The sequence below is a fragment of the Macaca mulatta genome, chromosome 7, assembly GCF_049350105.2.
Source record: "Macaca mulatta isolate MMU2019108-1 chromosome 7, T2T-MMU8v2.0, whole genome shotgun sequence".
NCBI lineage: Eukaryota > Metazoa > Chordata > Mammalia > Primates > Cercopithecidae > Macaca > Macaca mulatta.
The window spans coordinates 44,855,824-44,876,473 of record NC_133412.1 but is presented as its reverse complement, the minus strand read 5'-3'; the positions used below and the strand labels follow the sequence as shown (position 1 = coordinate 44,876,473).

Here is a 20,650-nt window from a genome sequence, read left to right as displayed (position 1 = left end):
TCATGTGCACTGAAGTTTGAGAACCACTAGAATTGGGGCCCAGTAACATATACGTTAAATAAGCACTCCAGGTTAATCTTTTGTACTCTTAACACTTAAAAACTACTGATCCAGAGTATAACACTTTAGGACCTTTTTGAAATTAGTACTTCGGGTTTTAATTTTTATAACACTAGATTGAACTACTTTAAAAATCTTGTTAAGACTAATTCTTTGTTCTCACAAATACTTTCCACCTATAAATATCAAATTTCATTTCCAAGAACTCTGCCTGTTTTGCAGATGTGAAAAACAGGTCTCCTTATAATTCAGTATATTTTCATTTCAAGAGTCAGTTTCATTCTCTGAGAATTCTGAAGACTATAAGCACGATTTCAACCCGTGCTTTAGTGCTGGTTGAAGCAATCATCTTAATTTCAGACAAACACATATGTGTGTCCATCTACTATTGGAAGGAAAAAATTAAGACTTTGGAATAAGTAGAAGAGATTACTGAGTATCTTTTCACTGAAATGCTGGAACCTCTGAAGATTATCTGACCTATAGTCCTACAGTACTCTGTGCATCTTTGTTTTGTTTTGCTTTTTTAGAGACAAGGTCTCATTCTGTTGATCAGGTTGGAGTGCAGTGGCACCATCATAGCTCACTGCACCCTTGAATGCCTGGGCTAAAGTGATCCTCCTGCCTTATCCTTCCAAGTAGCTGAAACTATTGGAATAGCACCATCACATCTGGCTTTTTTTTTTTTTTTTTTTGATGTAGAGACTAGGTCTCGCTATATTGTCCAGGCTAGTCTTGAACTCCTGGCTTCAACCAATCTTCCTGCCTTGGGCTAGCAAGGTTTTGGGATTATGGGTGTGAGCCACTGTGCTAGGCTGCATCTTTGTTTTTAACTGTCCATTTTATAATTCCATAAAGATTAAGGTTCATTTGTAGAAATCTGATAAGAATGTCACTAATTCTTGTTTCTACACATGCAAATTTAAATTCTTACATGTGGAAGGACAAGTCCCTGAAAGGCAGTTTTGCATCCATTTGCAAATTTATTTAAATACTCTCAATTTATAAATGTGTTTATTTGGATTGTCCTTTGAATTTACTGTAACATCTTGCTAGTTCCCTCAGTTAATAAGTTAATAAAGTCTTTGACATGTGTTCATTTTATATTTATATAAGAGTCATAACTTTACTTTTGAAAAAATCATCCTTTAACAGTTTTGGAGTTCCCACTGAGATGAGCAAAAGGGTCACCTGAAATCATCAGAAATGATGTATCTCACAGGAAGCCAAGCCCAGGCATGATTTTTCTTGGCCCCCACAGGTCAATTTAAAGTTTCTTGTTTTTCTAATTTTAATTTTACTCTCTATTAATTTGTTTTTCTTTTTCATTCATTTATGAATGGCAAGTTATTCCCTGTTGGCAGCTGCCATGATTGGGAATTTGGTGATCTCTGGAAATGATCTAACGTCTTATAGAGAGCATAGTTTGTTAGTTTTTGTCCATCTGTCTATTTTGAGCTCAAATTAGGAATTTCTTGTTCACAAGGAAGGAGAACAACTCTTTGATATCTGGACTGGTAAGCTTTTTGTGTTTTTATTTTCTCTTTCTTTTTTTTTCTTTTTCTTTCTTTTCTTTTTTTTTTTTAAGACACTCTGTAGCCCAGGCTAGAGTACAGTGGCATGATCTCAGTTCACTGCAACCTCTGCCTCTAGGGCTCAAGCCATCCTCTCGCCTCAGCCTTCTGAGTAGCTGGGACTACAGGTTCACCACCATGCCCAGCTCACTTTTGTATTTTTTGTTGGGGTTGGGGTTTTGCCATGTTGCCCAGGCTGGTCTCGAACTCCCAGACTCCAGCAATCTGTCTACGTTGGTAGCCTCCCAAAATGCTGGGATTAGAGGCATGAGCCACTGCGTCTGGCCACTGTGTTTATTCTCTATTTATCTGTGGCTGAAATGGTAGAATTGAGGATATACACTCTATCCATATGTCTTTGTATCCATAATTCAGAAAGTTCCTATATCTCACATTGTGAGTGTAGAATGTTTTCCTGTCTCTAGATGGCGTTAATAAATTAGATCATAAAGGCTCTTAAAGGAATTCTGTTCTGATTGGCTTGTAGAGATAAATAAGTGCTTACATAAATTGAATATTCATAAAATTACCAAAAATAAAGAAATGAAACTTGTAATGCTTTGAATGTGCTCCCTGGACATCCCAAATTCAGAAACTCTCATTGAGTCTCTACTTTTCAGGGCAATATAGTAATTTACATAGTTTCGATGCTGTTCTCTTTGTACTAAGATATAATTAGAAAAATCACTATTGAGCCAACGCCTTGCCTAGAATTTTATATTTGAGAATAATGTTTATTTAATCAGGTATAACAAGTCACTTTTTCTTTTTTTTTGAGAAGGAGTCTCTCTCTGTTGCCCAGACTGGAGTGCAGTGTCATGATCATGGCTCATTGCACCTCTGCCTCCTGGGTTCAAGCAATTCTCGTGCTTCAGCCTCCCGAGTAGCTGGGATTACAGGTGCCCACCATCACACCTGGCTAATTTTTGTATTTTTAGTAGAGATGAGGTTTTGCCATGTTGGCCAGGCTGCTTTCGAACTCCTGACCTCAGGTGATCTGCTCGCCTTGGCCTCCCAAAGAGCTGGGATTACAGGCGGAACCACTGTGCCCGGCCGATGAGTCACTTTTACAGAATCAAGGTTGATGCGTGATAGAGCCAATGCTTACAAAGTCCTCCCAGAAAAACTAGCCTGGTATATGGCTTACATGATTTTCAGCCTTTTAAGTGGTAAGGAAGGTTACACGCTATAGCCCCAAGAACTTTAAGATATTTGGAGGACTTCTAGAAGAGAGAAATTTACCCAAATGTATAGGTCCTGCAGTTGAAATCTGATGAACAGAGTTTCTTGGGCTTGATTTCCTAGCCTTGGGATAGCAAATAATAGGGGATTTTATTCAGGCTGAGATTCCCTACAAAAACTTCCAACAAAGCAAATTTAAGGTAGTTTATATGGTAATGAACATTTTTGCTCCACCTATGTAAATTATCAGGCCAAACCTACTGAGACCAGCCTTATTCTGCGATTTTTTGGTTTTTGAGATTGTTTTGGTCAAAAGGGGAGAAGATTATAATATTTTTTTTTAAGTTTTAGAATAAGCAAATGGGATCACTGGATACCCTTTTAATAGAGTCCTGAAATCTCCAGTGAATATCTGAGCCTAGTCTTTGATTAGGCTACTTACGACACTGTAGATATTGAGGTTACTTTATAAATAACTGATCATAATGCAAATAATTCTTATCTATAGACATGAAAACAAATTCTGTCTGGTGAAGAGGAATTCTCCTCATGGGAAATCCAATTTTGCATTTATTTGCAAATTTATTTCAATATTCCTGATCTACAAATGTGTCCATTCTTTGGATTCTCTTTGAACCGGTTGTTAACTGATGAATTAAATAAAAATCTTTGACCTGTGTTCATTTTATGTTTGTATGACAGTCGTGATTTTAGCTGTTTTTGAAAGTTATCCTTTAACACCATTGTTTTATTAAATCCTCATCATGTTTAATAAAATACCAGGTTTTATTAAATCCACTCTTACTTTCCTGTTGAATAGATTAAGAATTATAAGTTCATTCATTCTGTCATTCATTTAACTAATAAAGTGCCTATTATGTGTCAAGAACTATTCTGTGGGCTGGGGATGCAGTGGCGAACCAGAAAGACCTCATGGAGCCTCTAGTGGTGAAGAAGATATTAAATAGATTTAAAATAAATATATTATGATAAACTGTGATAATCTCTGAAGGAAAAGGACAGGTGCTTGAGGAAGTGGCCCTTACTGGCAGAGGAAAAGGCACTTGTGAAGGCCTGATCTGCAAATGTGCTTGGCTTGATAAAGATTAGAGAGAAGGCTTAGGGGGCTAAGTATAAAGGCAGCTGAGTGGGATGAGAAATGGAGATGTAGGTGAGGGCCAGATCAAGTACGCCTTGTTCATAGAGTTCAGAGTTTATTCTAAGACAGAGAGCAATTTGCCTCAGGTCACAGACCCAAGCTGAAATTTGGTCTATGTAATGTAAAACTTGTATTCTTAACCATTTGGAGGGGTGGGGTGAAGCTTTCTTTTTTGGATTTAGCCAGGTATTCAAGAAAAAGTAGGAAAGTTTAAAGTTCATTTTTCAAAATGATTCTCTCTTCGGCATGTTATTAGTCTTTCACCTCATTCTGGACCTGTGTAGATCTGGGGTGAGGCTTAAACAACATTTAAGGGCATTAGAAACACCTAAAAAAATATAGACACTGTATTTATATTTCTGTGACTTGTGGCTTCCTGACATTCATAGTATCTTGCACAATACCAGACATATTGCAAGTACTCAATAAATATTTGTCGATTAATTTATTAATCCCTAATATTATGGTAGGCCATGTGTTCTCATGAAGATAATTTAGAAATGAAAATGTGATTTTATTTCTGGATGAAGTTGCCAAAATTCTAGATTTACCTTTATTTTGTGGCAACTTTTTATTGTCTCTATTGCTAAAGCATAGTAGAGAGATAGATAGACAGACAGACAAGGATATATCGATCCATTCATTCATTCATTCACTATTTCATTCATCCTAATTTGGTTCAGGAAGAATATAAGATGGTATTAAAGCAAGAAATGGGAACACTCTGCTGGTGTTATTTAGTATTCCCAGCAAGTAAATATTACATAAGCTAACTAGAAAGCATATGTCACAAAGATTGCTGAACAATGGTTTATAACTATTAAAGTTGTGAGCTTAACAAATCCAGAGACTTATAATAATCTCAGGTTATCTACCACCAGCAGACAGAGGATGCTGTAGCTAGAAGCTGGAGAACTTTGGATTTCCAGGTGGCAGAATAACCTTTGGGAACCAGCTTTGGGTCCTAAATATTCCAGACCAATGGGCAGAAAGTGAGATAAGAAGTAATTAAAGACCATCTCACTAAGTTATATTTGAGATAGGAAAGGGATCCACTTAGGCATTCTTTAACACTTTGGTCAATTAAATTAAATACCAGAGATGGTTACACTTAGAACATTCAGTATTTGGTCACTTGTTTGCTTATTCTTTCATTTTCTTATTCACTCAACCTACACTTAGTATCTACAAAATGCGGGATATGGTTCTAGGTACTAGAGATACTGAGATAAAGATGAAATCCTTTGCTTAAAAACAAAATCCACTGGTTTCACAAGACTAGAGTTTAGACTAAAACATGCATAGTTTAAACACTAATTACATTAATTCTGGCTTCATATTTCCTTATAATAGGATATTGAAATAAATTTTTAAAATGCTGCCAGAATAATAATATATCAGAAATGATCTGCTCAGAAACTTAATAAATTCTAATGCTATCACATAAACACAATGATCATTTTACTAGGTAATAACACCATCTATATTTAATATAATCAATATTAAATCCATAGAATGATGAATTTTAAAGGTGGAAGGGACTCTAGTGATTGTCTTGTCCAACTTTTTGATTTACAGAGCAGGAAACTCAGACCAGAGTGAGGACCTGACTTGTCTGAGGTCACCCAGAAGAATCAGTAGGTGAGCCAGAGTCCAAATTCAGGCCTCCGATCCTACCTCAATGCTCTTTCTCTTAAGTTCCTAAACGCATAAAATGGCTATCGAATCACTAACCTTTGCGGGCATCTGCTTGTAAGACTGGTACAGGAGTGAAATAGGGATCTGTGCGATGAGAAGACGGCAGAACCGTGAGGTTGGATACGGTAGACCCTTTGATTAACTTTGGAACATTTACCTAGATAATCAAAAATTTGTTTCAGCAAACATTTCTGCCTTCACAGTGAACACAGTTTTCTTCTTGTAAACAATAAAGTTATGAATAGTTGCATTAAGTTTTAATAAAGTAGCAATATCAGCTCCAATTTTATTGCTCATGAATGCTCTGTGCTATTGTCTACTACTGTCAGGAGTTTGTGTAATTTAAAATAGCTAATTAAATCCAATTAACATGTTGTGGTTTCCACTATATAAAGTCAACATAGTAGTTAATAAAAGAACTATTAAGATTTTGTTCAATTTTAATGACTACAATATAAAAATGCTAAATCTTGACAGAGGAGGTTTTGAATACAGCAAAGTTTTGTACCAAAAAATTTCCCAGGAAATAAATGTTAGAGTGTTAATGTTAAAAAAAAACCTGGAAGAATTAAAAGATAAACATATCAATCAATATTAATCCTGAGTAGATTTTTTTGCAGATCTCAGAGATGGTTACAAAGACACAATATCTGGATTAGTTATAGAAGATAATTACTTTTCCTAAAGTCATAAAATGTTTTTATTACAGTTACAAAATATGAATTGTTTCTATTAAATGGTTTCTAGATTTTAAAGATTACATATATTGCATATAAATCACATTTGTTTGTATAGTCCAACTACACCATTTTTACCTTTATTATAGGAGTTTATGAATTACTTGGGTTCTCTCAGCAGGGAAGATGCAACTGTTTGGTATTTATAGACTGAATTTTCAAGTCATTTTCCAAACATTAATTAATTTGCATAACTTCCAAGGGAACTAGGTAACAGTTTGCTATTTAACTAATAAAGAACTTAAGACATAAAGATTAGATTTGTTTCAGGCCATACAGTATACTAGAGATGCACAGATTATTCAATTCTGAAATTAATCTGATTTTACATTAGTAAAATTTGGCATTGGACTCGGTGGCACAATACCTTATTGCCATTAAGGTCATAGTGACTTTAAGGAAAAACAAAGGGAAAGCTTCATCGAGACCGGGGGAGAAAATCACTTTACAAAATAAGTATCTATGAGCTGAGAAATGTCTGGAGAAAGGGTTAGGGCCCCCACTGCCAGGATGTGGTAACACCATGAATATCAAACACTTTGATGATGTTTGGTAAATAAATATAAATAGTATTTTGAATAGGAAAGAATAGACTGTTAGCGCAATCTGTGTCTCCCCAGGTGAGTCAGAAGGGGAAAGGGAGGTGCTACCAGCCTCACCTTAATGAGAGTGTGGGACTCGTAAGATTTATTTATTATGAGACTTTGGTCTTCCTGATCCACCTTGGTTTCTTGCCCTCACACTCAGCTCTCCTCTCCCCACCTCATCTCCAGACATGAGTAGCTTCCAGGATCTCCTCCTAATCAGAGAGGCAGAGATACCCAATGCACTGTGCTCTAGAAGGCATGTACATAGCTGAGGATATTCAATATCAAAAGTGGCAGGGTCTCCACTTGTCTGATTGATATAGGGGTCAGTGAGACAAAGGTAAATCGGAGGAGGAGAGAAAGATTCAACTTAAATAAACCTGTCAAGCACTGTGATGATGTAAAATATAGGCTTGGCAGTTTCAGGACACAGAGCATAATTTATCTGGATTTTCTGAAAGCCTTTGACAAAGAACACCTGACAACCTGCCCTGGCAAGCTAAAGCAGCAGGATCCAACATAAAACACAATATAAAGGATGACACAAAGGAGAGGAGAGTAGGCAGGTGATGTTCAGACTCTGTCAGGCAATCAGCACATTCATAACACTGCTTTAATTCTTTCAATTGCATCAGTCTAAACAATGTAAACACCAGATCGAAGAACTATGCTGAAAAGGCAGTGAGGTGACTGTGTGTGTAGTGTGTGTGTGTGCACGTGTGTGTATGTGTGTGTGGGTATGTGTTGGGAAATGGAAGGTCGTGTTTTCGTTGACAGAAATAAATCCCTCAGATAGCGTCAGATAGGAAACATCTGCCCACTGTGCTGTCCTGTTCCATGGTAAGCATAACCACTTTTGCGTATGCTTGGTTGGAGGGTGAAGGAATGAAACGACCTTCAGCATTTACTGAGCACTTACTATATAACACTAACTTTAACACGATGAGCATTAAATTTCATGAGCAATGGAAAAGCTAAGGGCTGTAGGAGTATAGAAGAGGGAGTAATTAACTCTGCCTGCTTGTATTGCAGAAGGCTTTGCAGCGACTCTCAGCCCTGGCTGTATGTTAGAATCACTCAGGGAGCTTTTAAAAATACTGCTGCCTGGGCCCCAACCCTGGGCAATTAACTCAGAATAAGTGGGCTGAGGCCTGGGTCTCAGTATTTCTAGAAAGCTCCCCAGGTGATTCTGATGCACAGCCAAAGTTAAGATGTACTGCAGTAAGTGATATTTAAATTGCATCTAAAGAAAGAACTAAATTATATCAGGTGGAGAAGAGGATGCAGTTATAGGTAGAAAAAGTGGTAGCAATGGTGCAAAATAGCATATTTTATGCATAAAGATTTCACTGATGAGGAGGAGCTCTATGTGACTGGAGTATAGGGTATGGGTATGAGGAGGGTAGGATGAGGGAATGAGACTGGAAAGGTAGACTGAAACTGATGCAAATTAAAGAAACCAGCTTTATGAATGTGCTGATCGCCTGAAAGGATTCAAATATCATCTGCTGTGGCTGCTTCTTTTTGTCATGCTTTTTATTATATTTTATTCTGCAACCATACTTTGTAGTTTGTATAATATGATATAATATAAATCATATTATAAATAGAACAATGTCCCTTATAGCTAGTTTTTCATTATTATTTCCTCAACTGGAATTTGGAACTTTATCACTTGATGTTAAATCTTCTATAATAGCTTTAAAAATTTTTTTTTGAGACAGGGTCTTACTCTGCCACCCAGGCTGGAGTTCAGTGGCATGATCAAAGCTTATTGCAGCCTTCACCTCCTGAGCTCAGGTGATCCTCCCACCTCGGCCTCCCAGGTAGCTGGGACCACAAGTGTGCACCGACACACCTGGTTACTTTTTTGTGTTTTTTTGTAGAGACAGGGTTTCACTATGTTGCCCAGGCTGGTCTTGAACTCCTGAGCTCAAGCCATCCTCCTGCCTTGGCCTCCCAAAGTGTTGGGATTACAGGTATGAACCAATGCGCGCAGCCGAAAATTTTTGAAAATGTAAAAAATATAGAAAAGCTTAAAGAAGAAAACAGCAATCATATTCCCATCAGCCAGAATTAACTACTGTTAATATTATGGCATATTTGCTTCCAGTGTTTTCAAATAGGAAAACCACTCTATTTTATTATTGTGGTAAAAATGATGTATGCCCATTATAAAGATTTCAAGCAGTGTAGAAATACAAAAGACAAAAGTTTACGAAATCAAGGCAAATATCATCAGGTGATCCATCATCCCTGACACCTTTAGAATGATTAATACATCCTTGTATAAAAAATAGGACTTATGTTATTAATTTTACACGAGGAAAAAAGGCTGCATTAAGTCTAACACATTATTAAACTTCAAATAAATATTTCTTTACCACAAGATTTCTCTGAATTAAAAATGATGCCTCTTCAAGGTCTGGCAAATTTTTCCTTAAAGGGCCAAATAACAAATATTTTAGGCATGAAGGCTCTGTTCAGATCTGTTGTTTTGTAGTTAAAAGCAGCAGGCAGACAATGTGTAAATAAATGGGTGAAGCTGTATGCTGCGGTCTGAATGTTAGTGTCCCCCCTAAATTCACATGTTGAAACTTAATCACCAATGTGATACTTTTAAGAGATGGGGCCTTTGGAAGGTGGTTAGATCATGAGGATGGAATCGTCACGAATGGGGTTATAAAAAGAGACCCCAGAGAGCTGCCATGTCCCCTCCATCATGTGAGGACACAGAGACAAGGCGTCATCTATGAACCAGGAAACAGGTCCTCACCAGACACCAAATTTGCCAGCAGCTTGATTTTGGACTTCTCAGCTTCCAAAACTGTGAGAAATAAATTTCTATTGTTTATAAACCACCCAGTTTATCGTATTTTTGTTGTAACAGCCAAAATGGACAAAAACTTTATTTACAAAAACAGGTGGCCCTCAAGCAGTAGTTTGTGTACCCCTGCTCTAGAGTTAAATAAAGTTGATTCTGAAAAACGTTTAGATCTATTTACCACATGATTTCATTTTGGATACTATATCTTAGCTTCAAATGGTGAGATAATCAGAACTCTCTTGATGCCCTGATCTCCACTCCCTCACCTCCCAATATGATTGTATCATTATTTTTATATCACCCAGATTTATAATGTTCCCATTCTGTTTTGGTACCATAATTCTAAGATTGCTTAGTATCAGTTCTACATGTAAATGGGTCCAGTGCTCACAAATAGTTCACTTGTCATGGATTCTCTGCTTGAGCTCTTTGATTGATCTCTTAATTGGCTAGCTTTGGTTACCAAGCAGTTTTTCCCAACAAGTGTTCATGTGTACTTTACTAGAATTAATGCAACTTATACTTGAATTACATCTGGGGTCATTCTTTCTTTTCACCAAATTTTGTAGACATTGCACCATTTTCTTCCACAATGAGAATTATTGTGAAGTCTGACAGCCATCTGCTTTTCCACCCCTGGTAGGTGATTTACTTTCTTTTCATCTGGATGTCTGAAGCATTCTTTCTCTTTGAAATCCAAATATTTACCTAAAAAATATTTGTAGAAGAGTACATCCTGAGTTTCAGCTGAGTACATGGCTGTCCACTTACAGAATACATTTCCCAGCATCCCCTGTGGCTAAATGTGGACAAATGACCAAATTCCGGTCAATAAGGTGTAAGCAGAAATGATCTGTCTAACCTCTGGGTCGTGTCCACAGAGTGCTTGGCAGTACTATCATCATCCTTCCTGTGGGCTGAAATGTAGGTATGGAGAGGAGCCAGCTTCCACCTTTGGGATTAGAATGTCCTGTAACTACTGTAATGAGGAGCTGATGGAGATCAAGATGAAAGAAACCATATCTTGAACGACTGTGTGGAGCAGAGCTGTCCTGCCAGCCTTGGACTTCTCACTCGTGGACTGTTTTGAGAGTGAGAAATAAACTAATTTATTTAAGTCATTATATTTTTGGATTTCTTTGTTATAGTTTGTACCAAACTAATAGGTATATCTATTAGCTTCTAATTAACCTCCTTTGTCTTTTTCTTCTGCATTTACTGTACTTACAGTCTTTTCTCTATGTCAGTATTTTAATATTCAGCAATGTTTGTTATGTTCATTGTATTTATAGTTTATTTATGAGTTCCATAAAGTATTCTGGTATTCAATTTGTTTCCTTATATTTGCAATCTCCCTTTTTTTATTCTGCTATTTTATCATCTCATGTTTGAGCTCATTTTAATTAATTTATGTTCTTATTAGGTTGTAGCATAATGTGAAGAAATTGTGAGAAAATTCCTTCTGTTCCTTCATTTAGGTTGTTTCTACATTAGACTTTGTCTTTTGCAGCCCATAATTCTCCCTTCCATTTCCCCTCCCTTGCTTTCATTAGCTGTGGGTGAAATACTGACTTGGAGAAAATGCAAAGACCACAGGAAATCCGTATAGTGACTATATCATTTCTTTTTTCCTTGTGCGTACTTGGGTAGCTCTGTCCAGACATTCTACTTGCTGTTATGTAGAATCTCCTCCCCCATTATTTGGTACCAGTGTGTGATCTCTCCCAGCAACATGTGAGAACTGGGCATTCTGGGGTTTTTCTACCTTTCTGTTACCTGAGGGCTTGGACAGGGGAAGCCTCTGTTGAGGTATGCAGTCCTTGTTAAAGTTTTTAGGCTCTCTTGCCTCTCTTGAGATCTTGATAAACATCCTCTATCAGGGCTTGCTTACTTAGTTGAAGATAAGGCCATCCCTCCCTACCTTCAACCCCCAAGCACTCTGGAATATTTTCATAGAGTCCTGAAGACTTTACTTTTCTCAGAAAGTGTCAGACACATTATATACTTTCCAATTTCACGTTTCTTAAAAGTCTCTGTAGTCAGAAGACAGAAAAAATAAGGATGTCTGCTTGATTGTCTTCTCTCCAGATTTTGTAGTATTTTTGAGAATCTCAGTATTTTTACAATTTGCTGGTAGTACCTGGAGGGTCGGGAAAGGTTAGGATTCGAGCTATGCTGTACCTCTCTACTTCGCTCCCACATCTTCTGCTCAGTGAATTTGTGCTCAACCTGGATGATCATATTCGGCAACCCTGACCCAACCCCGTCCCCATATTATGGAAGAGGAAAACTAAGAAACAGAAAGGAGAAATAGTCAAAGCATACAGTTTATCAATTTCAGAGGCAGAATGAAAAATGCAAGTCACTGCTTCATGGCCCAGTGGGGCTTTTTTGTTTGTTTGTTTTTTGTTTTTTACTGTACTTTCTTAGTTTCTGATGCTTTCACCAAGCACAGCTTAGGTCACCAGCTCTACCCTTATGTCCTACCACTCTGCCAGCTTTCTCAGTTCTTTCTTGGTGCCACTTAACTTAGCTACAGTAGGATTCTCAATTCCTCTTGGTCAGGTTTAACAGCATTCTTGGAGACAGAAGAAAATTCCCTGGGGAGGCATCTATAGTAAAGGCAAGAATCTTGGGCTTGGAGCACTGGATTGGATTCCTAGCTCTGTCACCTAATTAGCAAAGTGCAGAATGTATGTTATTTAACTTCTCTGAGTCTGTTTTATCTTCTGTAAAACAGGAATCCTCTTATCTACAGTGCAAGTAATTTTTATGTAAAGGATCTGTTTCTGGAAGCATTTCATAATTCTGAACTCACATAATTCAAGACAGGCAAAGAATGGCAGGTATGGCAAAGACTGCTGGCTGACATCCAATGTACTACTCAGCCAGAAATTATACCTCCCAGACTGCCTTGCAGCTTTCTGTGGCTTTCAGACAAGGTTCTGGCCAGTGGTATAGGAACCTACTGACTCTGCTGACTGAAATAAAGACATGATGGTGGGAGGTGAGTAGCCACCTGAGATCACAAGATGCCTGTCCAGGAGGTCAGAGCAGTCAGATGGAAAGTGTGTATGGACCTGACATTGTAGAACTGCCAGATGAGCCACAAACTGCCATGCTCAAACTGTTAACTATGGTTGTATTTAATCTATTATTATTTTCTATATTTTCAGAACTCATATACTAAATAATACAGGACACACAAACACATATAATTCACTATATATGTGTATATATATGTGTATATGTGTGTGTATGTATATATATATATAAAATTCACTCAAATTTGAATTATTTCAACCTTTATGTATAAGGTCAGAATTTGGCTGGGTGCAGCAGCTCATGCCTGCAATCCCAGTGCTTTGGGAGGGTGATGTGGGAGGATCGACTGAGGCCAGGAGTTCGAGACCAGACTAAGCAACATAGTGAGATCCAGTCTCTACAAAAAATAAAAAAAATTATCTAGGCATGCACCTGCAATCTCAGCTACTTGGGAGGCTGAGTGAGGTGAGAGGATTGCTTGAGCCCAGGAGTTTAAGGCTGCAGTGAGCTATAATTATGCCACTACATTCCAGCCTAAGTGACAGAGAGACCCAGTTTCTAAAAATAAAAATAAAGCAAGAATTTATTATTTTATATCATGATATTTTGAATTTATAGAATCCTATTTTACATAAAATTCACCATCACTGTTCTTCCATAAGGCTATTGTGAGGAATTAATGAATTAATATATGGAGATGCATTCCATAAATTATTTTTCACACCAGGAATGTGTGAATGGGTTTTTTTTCCATGTAAACATTTTATTGAAGTACAACATTTTTTTCTTTTTCTTTTTTTCTTTTTTTTTTTTTTTGAAACAAGGTCTTGCTCTCTTGCCCATGCTGGAGTGCAGTGGTGTAATCACAGCTCACTGCAGCCTTGACCTCCTGGGCTCAAGCAATCCTCCTACCTCAGCCTCTTGAGTAGCTGGAACTACAGGTGCACACCACCAGGCCTGGGTAATTTTTGTATTTTGTGTAGAGATGAGGTTTCACCATGGTGTCCAGGCTAGTCTTAAACTCCTGGGCTCAGGTGATCCTCCCACCTCAGCCTTTGAAAGTGCTGGGATTACCAGTGTGAGCCACCATTCCCAGCCACAATATTCATTTTTTAAAAGGCAAAAGTGATGAATTGTAACCAAGTGACCACTGTGGGTAACTAGTATCCAGAGCAAGGAGTAGAGCATTACAGGCACCAGAAGCCCCTCTTTTGCTCCCTCCCAGTCACTACCACAACTCAAAGGCAGCCAGCATTCTGAATTCTATTGCCACCTATTGTTTTTCTGTTTTCAAACTTTATATAAATAGATTATTACAGTAGGTATTCTTTTGTATCTGACTTTTTTCTTTCAAAACTGGTTGTGAGATTCACCATGTTGTTGAGTACAGCAGTATGTTCATGCCATGAACTTTTAAGTATTGATTTTAAGTCATAAATTATACATATAATCAGTAAAACTTGAGCCTCACTATCACTTTTTTGCATTTCTTATAATGTTCCTTCCAGAATATTCTTCTCCTCTAGACTCTGCTATTAAATTCTTGTCACCCTTTAACAACTAGCTTAAATGTAATCTCCTGTAGGAAATCACTTCTGATCTCTTCTTCCTCTGATTTTCTATAGTTTTTCTTTTTACTTATCTTGTTACATTTATAACATATATTGTAATTATTTGTATACTATCCTGAAGGCATTATGCAATTCAAAGCTCATCTAATTCTGTCTTATTATCTCAAGTGAATGAGAAAAAGAGCAAAGAATGTTTTAAAAAATAATCACTTAAAACTTTCTGGGAAGGCGCAATTAAAATGGACATATTAGTAGCGAATATCTTCTATTTTGATAAGGGTAATACAATAGCAAGTATCACCTTTATGGTAATGGTGGAGCAGCTTATAAAAGACTCTGTCCTGAAGACAATAATAACACACTCTGGAAAAATGTAAAAAATAAACAAACAACAACAAAAAAACCCCCCACAAAACTCCAACTATTTGAAGGCACTGAGAATGAAAGCAGGCAGAAACTAGGGGGTGGCTGATCTTGAAAGAAGGGAACTGCAACAGTTGAGATTTATGTGTGTGTAATTTCTGGCCTGAAAGTACTTCTCAGACTATGAAAGGCAGAGTGGCTATAACTCAAGAAGAAAAACACAGTCTTACTGGCTTGAAAGTCAGAGGATGGAGTTTAGTGCTGTCATAAAAGCTGAAAATAGGGGGAAATAATAGAAATGAGGAAATTGCAAGAAGGAGAGGAGACTCCAAAAATTGCAAATAAATGACATAAATCCTTGGCTGACCTCTGAGCTCCAGGTATCTGAAAGAGGTTTTTAAGGAGCCCAGCCAGGATGGAACCGTTAAAGATTTGTAAAAACTGAGCAGAGATTTCAGCTGCTACCAACCACAGCAAGGATAGAGTCTGGAGTTTGAATCTAGCCAAATTAACTGCCTACTTGAATAAATATCAGCACTTTAGAAAGCAAGATAACAATTCCAAGTCTCTACAACATAACATTTATAATGTTCATAACAATACAAATTTTTGTATATACAAAGAAATAGGAAAAGGTAGTCCATAGTCAAAAGAAAAAATAGGCAATAAAAACAGATCCTAAGATGACTCTGATATTAGAATGAGCAGATAAAGACTCTAGAGCTGCTGTTATACATATTTTAAGGACCTTAAAAAATTGTAATAATACTAAATGAACACATGGAAAATCTTGGCAGAGAAATTAAATGTATATAAAAGAGGACCAAATGGAAATTCTAAAACTGAAAGTAAAATATTTGAAATAAAAAATTAATCAAATAGGTTTGACAGCAAATTAGAGTGGGCAGAAAAAAGGGTAGGGAACTTGAAGAGCAATCAACAGCAATTACCTAATTTGAAAAACAAGAAAAAAAATTTTACATAATGGTTCTTCAGTGACCTGTAGGACAATATCATGTGGTATAATCTGCATGTAATTGAAGCCCCAGAAGAAGAGGAGGGAGAGAATTATAGAGAAAAATATTTAAAGAAACAATGGCCAGAATGTTCCCTAATTTGTTAAAAAAAAACATAAGCTTAGAGATCCTAGAAACTCATACAATGAACCCCAAGAAGAATAAACACAAAGAAAACTACATTCGAGCATATGATAATCAAACCCCTGGAAGCCAAAGGCAAGAAAATCTTGAAAGCAGTCAGAAAAGAAAAAAAGATCCATTATACACATAGGGATCAATTATTTGAATAATGGTTGACTTCTCATCAGAAACAATGGAATTTTAAAGCACTGAATAGGGAAAAAACAAAAAACATGGCCACCCCAAATTCTACACCCAGTGAAAAATCTTTCAAAATAAAGGTAATCTAAATACTTTTTTTGACTTTTTTTTTTTAGACAGAGTCTCGCTGTTGTTGCCCAAGATGGAGTGCAATGGAGCTATCTTTGCTCACTGCAACCTCTGCTTCCTGGGTTCATGCAATTCTCCTGTCTCAGCCTCCTGAGTAGCTGAGATTACAGGCATGTGCCACCACACTTGGCTAATTTTTATATTTTCAGTAGAGGCGGGGTTTCATCATGTTGGCCAGGTTGGTCTCGAACTCTGGACCTCAAGTGATCGCCCGCCTTGGCCTCCCAAAGTGCTGGGATTATAAGTGTGAGCCACCGTGCTCGGCCAGTCTAAAGACTTTTTTTTTTGGACAAAAGACAAGCAAGTGTTACCAGCAGGCATTAGCTTTCTTTTAAGAAATGTTTGCGGCTGGGCGTGGTGGCTCACGCCTGTGATCCCAGCACTTTGGGAGGTTGGGGTGGGCAAATGACAAGGTGAGGAGTTCAAGACCAGCTTGGCCACCATGGTGAAACTCCATCTCTACTAAAATTACAAAAATTAGCTGGGCCTGGTGGTGGGCGCATGTAATCCCAGCTGCTTGAGAGGCTGAGACAGGAGAATCGCTTGAGCCCGGGAAGTGGAAGTTGCAGTGAGCTGAGATCATGCCATTGCACTCCAGCCTGGGTAACAGAGCAAGACTCCATCTCAAAAAAAAAAAAAAAAAAAAAAAAAAAAAGAGAGAAATGCTTAAAAAACATTCTTCAAGCTGACAGAAAATGACTTCAGATGACAACTCAGATATATATGGCAAATATAAAAGAGTATGTCTTTTTCTTCTCTTGATTTCTCTCAAAGACAATTGGCTATTTAAAACAAAAATTATTATACAGTGTGCATTTTATAATATATGTAAAGTAGATGACAACAATAGCACAAAAATTGGGAGGTCAATAGTTGCAAATTCCTTACATCTTATGTGAACTGGTGCAATATTAACTCCAAAGAAACTCTAGTAAGTTAAGGATGAATATTGTAATTCTTAGAGCAACCACTAAAAATAATGTAAAGAGGTATAGTTTAAAAGTCATAAAAGATTTAAAATGGAATATTAAAAATTATTTAAAAATATGTAACTCTAAGTCAGTCAGAAATCAAAGAATAAGGAACAAAAAATGGATGGGATAAATAGAAAACAAATAGAAAGATGGTTGTGATAGCCGCAGGAGACAGATAAATGCTTAGGCAGATGGGGTAGGTCCCCAGTGAAACCCGACCTTCAGGCTGAGACAATTTAAAGCCTAGCTACAAGTCTCAGGTAAATCCTTGGACCAGATCGAGAACCTTTCTTCCCATTTGGTGTGCTTTCCACTGACTGATCCCCACCCTTCACCTATTTTACATATACCTAGCCTTTTCTAATTGTGTTTTTACATTATCATGCCCACCTTTGAGTGGTGTTTTCCCTTTAACCTTTTTTGCATACTCACAAACCAATCGGCACACACTCCCCATTCTGAGTCCATAAAAAGCCCTAGACCCAGCCAGATTGGAAGAGAAACCAACTGCGAGGGTGGGGAACCACTCCCCACATTCCCTGTCCACTGAGAGCTGTTCTGTGGCTCAATAAGATGTTTTTCTGTCCTCCTCAACCTTCAAATTGTTACCATAACCTCATTCTTCTTAGATGTGGGACAAGAGCTTGGGAACCACCTAACGCAGGCAAAGGGCTGTACATAAGTAACCTAGGCAGGCTGAGCGGACAGGGCACCTCCAGCGTCAGGGCCCAGGGCTGAGCAAGGCCCAGGGAGGATGTCGCCAGTTGTGGAGGTCCCCAGTCAGCAAAGCAGACAAGGAAAGTCCTGTGTCAGTTGTTCTAAATCAAACCATGTCTAAATTTCATTAAATGGAAATGAACTAAACATTCTAAAAAGCAGAGATTATCAGACTGAACTTAAAAAACAGGACATGATAAATGCTACTCTAAGAAATGCATTTTAATTTTAAAGACACAGGTTGAAAGTAACAACAAAAAAGACTGATATACCATGCAAACAGTAAGCAAAAGAGAGATGAAGTAATTATATTAATATCAAAGTAGACTTCAAGACAAAGAGAATTATGAGAGAGGAAAAGAGATTTTTCTTAAACAGATGAAACAGATGAAAGAGTCTTAAACAGATGTAAGTTTCTTATAACCAAGAAAATACAACAATAATAAATGTGAATGTCTCTAATAATATTAACACAAAATATGTAAAACAAAAATCATCAAAACTAAAGGAAAAAATAGACAAATCTTCAATTAGAGGTGATGATTTTAAAAGTCTCTTCTCAGTAATTGGTAGAACAATTAATTTTTTAAAAATCAGTAAGTATATAGATGTGCTGAAAATCATCATCAGCTACCTGGACCTAACATTTATAGAACACTACAAACCAACAACTGTAGGATATACATTCTTTTCAAATGCACATGTAACATTCACCAACATAAATGATATCCTAGGCCATAAAATAAGTTTCAATCAATTTCAAAAGATTGAAATTATACAGAGTATATTATATAGTACAGATATGAATATGGAAAGGGAACTAAATGAAAAGTTTCGAAGTGTGAGTGGAAACAAAGCTGGGATTGGTTGATTCAATAACCTGGAGAAAACAGTGTTGCCATTTGGCTTCTGATAAAAGCCAAGGTACCCTGCTGCCAAAGCTCAGGACAGGCAGGGCCTAAGGAAAAAGAGAGAACACAGAAAAAAAGAAAGAGAAGAGAGGGAGAGAGAGGAAGGAAGGGAGGGAGGGAGAGAGAGAGAGAGAGAAAGAGAGACAGAGAGAAAGAAAGAAAGAGAGAGAGAAAGAAAGAAAAAGAAAGAAAGAGAGAAGGAAGGAAGGAAAGAAAGAGAAAGAAAGAAAGAAAAGGAAAGAAAAGAAAGAAAGAAAGAAAGAAAGAAAGAAAGAAAGAAAGAAAGAAAGAAAGAAAGAAAGAAAGAAAGAAAGAAAGAAAAGGCACACATAGGATCACAATTTGCAGAGCTGGAAGGGGTTTTAGGCTGATAATAGGGTAGTTAGCAGCAGAAGTGACAAGGGGGATTGTGAACACAGACTTAAAGAACGTGGTGAATAGAAATGACTGTGGAGGAAACTGCAGCAGAAATACTATTTTGAACACACAGCAGCTATCTGAAGTGAGGGCATCTGCATGCCTCACAGACCCCATACAGCGCATTACATAAAATAGAGTTATTATGATGTCCCAATCCCCCACAAAAAACAGTTAACTTATGGTAAAACGTGACTAACGAAGCAAAGTATGTAATGTAGTCTAGAAATTTTTCCATTAAAATTGTTATGAAATCCAGCACTTAAGCAAAATTTCCCAAAGTGTGCTCCTCAGAATATAGTTCTGTGAGCTATTCTGCAGAAAGGGACTCTGAGGAAGTTTGGGAAACATTGCTAACTGCATTTCCTCTTCTTAAAGAATCACCTGGACTCGGGAAGGGGAACATCACACACCGGGGCCTATCATGGGGAGGGGAGAGCGGGGAAGGAGTGCACTGGGAGTTATACCTGATGTAAATGACGAGTTGATGGGTGCTGATGAACTGATGGGTGCAGCACACCAACATGGCACAAGTATACATATGTAACAAACCTGCACATTATGCACATGTACCCTAGAACTTAAAGTATAATTAAAAAAAAAAAAAGATTCATAAGGCACATCAGCATGTTAGTGACTCCAGGTGGCTTAATGGCATAAATACCAGTCTGACTCTCTTTAACCTCATGTTTCCCAATTTTATGGGACCACAATACTCTTTTTGCGTGGAATACCTATTAACATTCCAAAGAACCAGCATTCTTTGGGATACATTTTAGGGAAAAAAATGATCCAAGGATTGACACATAGCTAACAATGATATTGCTATAATTTGTTAATAGGAGCCCATTCTGTAAAGCTATTAATAAAAGACAAGTGATAATTCGATTTTACATAAAACTTTTCTTCAAAGGAGCTTGAGACACACTGGACCCAGAATTTTCTGAGGAATTCAGGTTGACAAAAATGTAATGATTCCTTGTTGCTATTTTTTCTCACTATATTTAATAACATTTATTTGTGGTATTCAACAGAAATTGTAATCTGGAAAAGTAATTACTAGAGAACAAAGTACTGTCCATTTCACTTACATGACTATTACATTTCATAAGAAAAAATGTGTATAGTTGATACCACATGAGAAGAAATGAGTGTAAATGGTAGTCGTTTCACTTAAGATCTAAGAAAGACTTTGGGAATGAATTTATCATTTATTATAATAATTTTTGCTATTTCTTTTTATTCCTTATTACAGAGCAGTGTGCCACTCTCTAGGCATTTTCGTTTAAATACTGGCTGGGGTCATAAGTGAAATAAAGTTTGGTCCTCATTTACCTCATCCCAGCAGTTCGGTTGGCA

General features: G+C 37.2%; 1 protein-coding gene across 1 annotated transcript in view; it reads right to left on the bottom strand.

Moving 5' to 3' along the window:
* Window positions 1-5,704: 5,704 nt before the first annotated feature.
* The window catches only part of LOC144329767 (IQ domain-containing protein H-like), an 83,867-nt gene continuing 68,921 nt past the window's right edge, over window positions 5,705-20,650 (bottom strand). Inside the window, exon 6 of the mRNA XM_077938800.1 lies at window positions 5,705-5,830. Within this exon, the coding sequence (XP_077794926.1) occupies window positions 5,705-5,830 (126 nt within the window). The remainder of the gene's footprint in view (window positions 5,831-20,650) is intronic.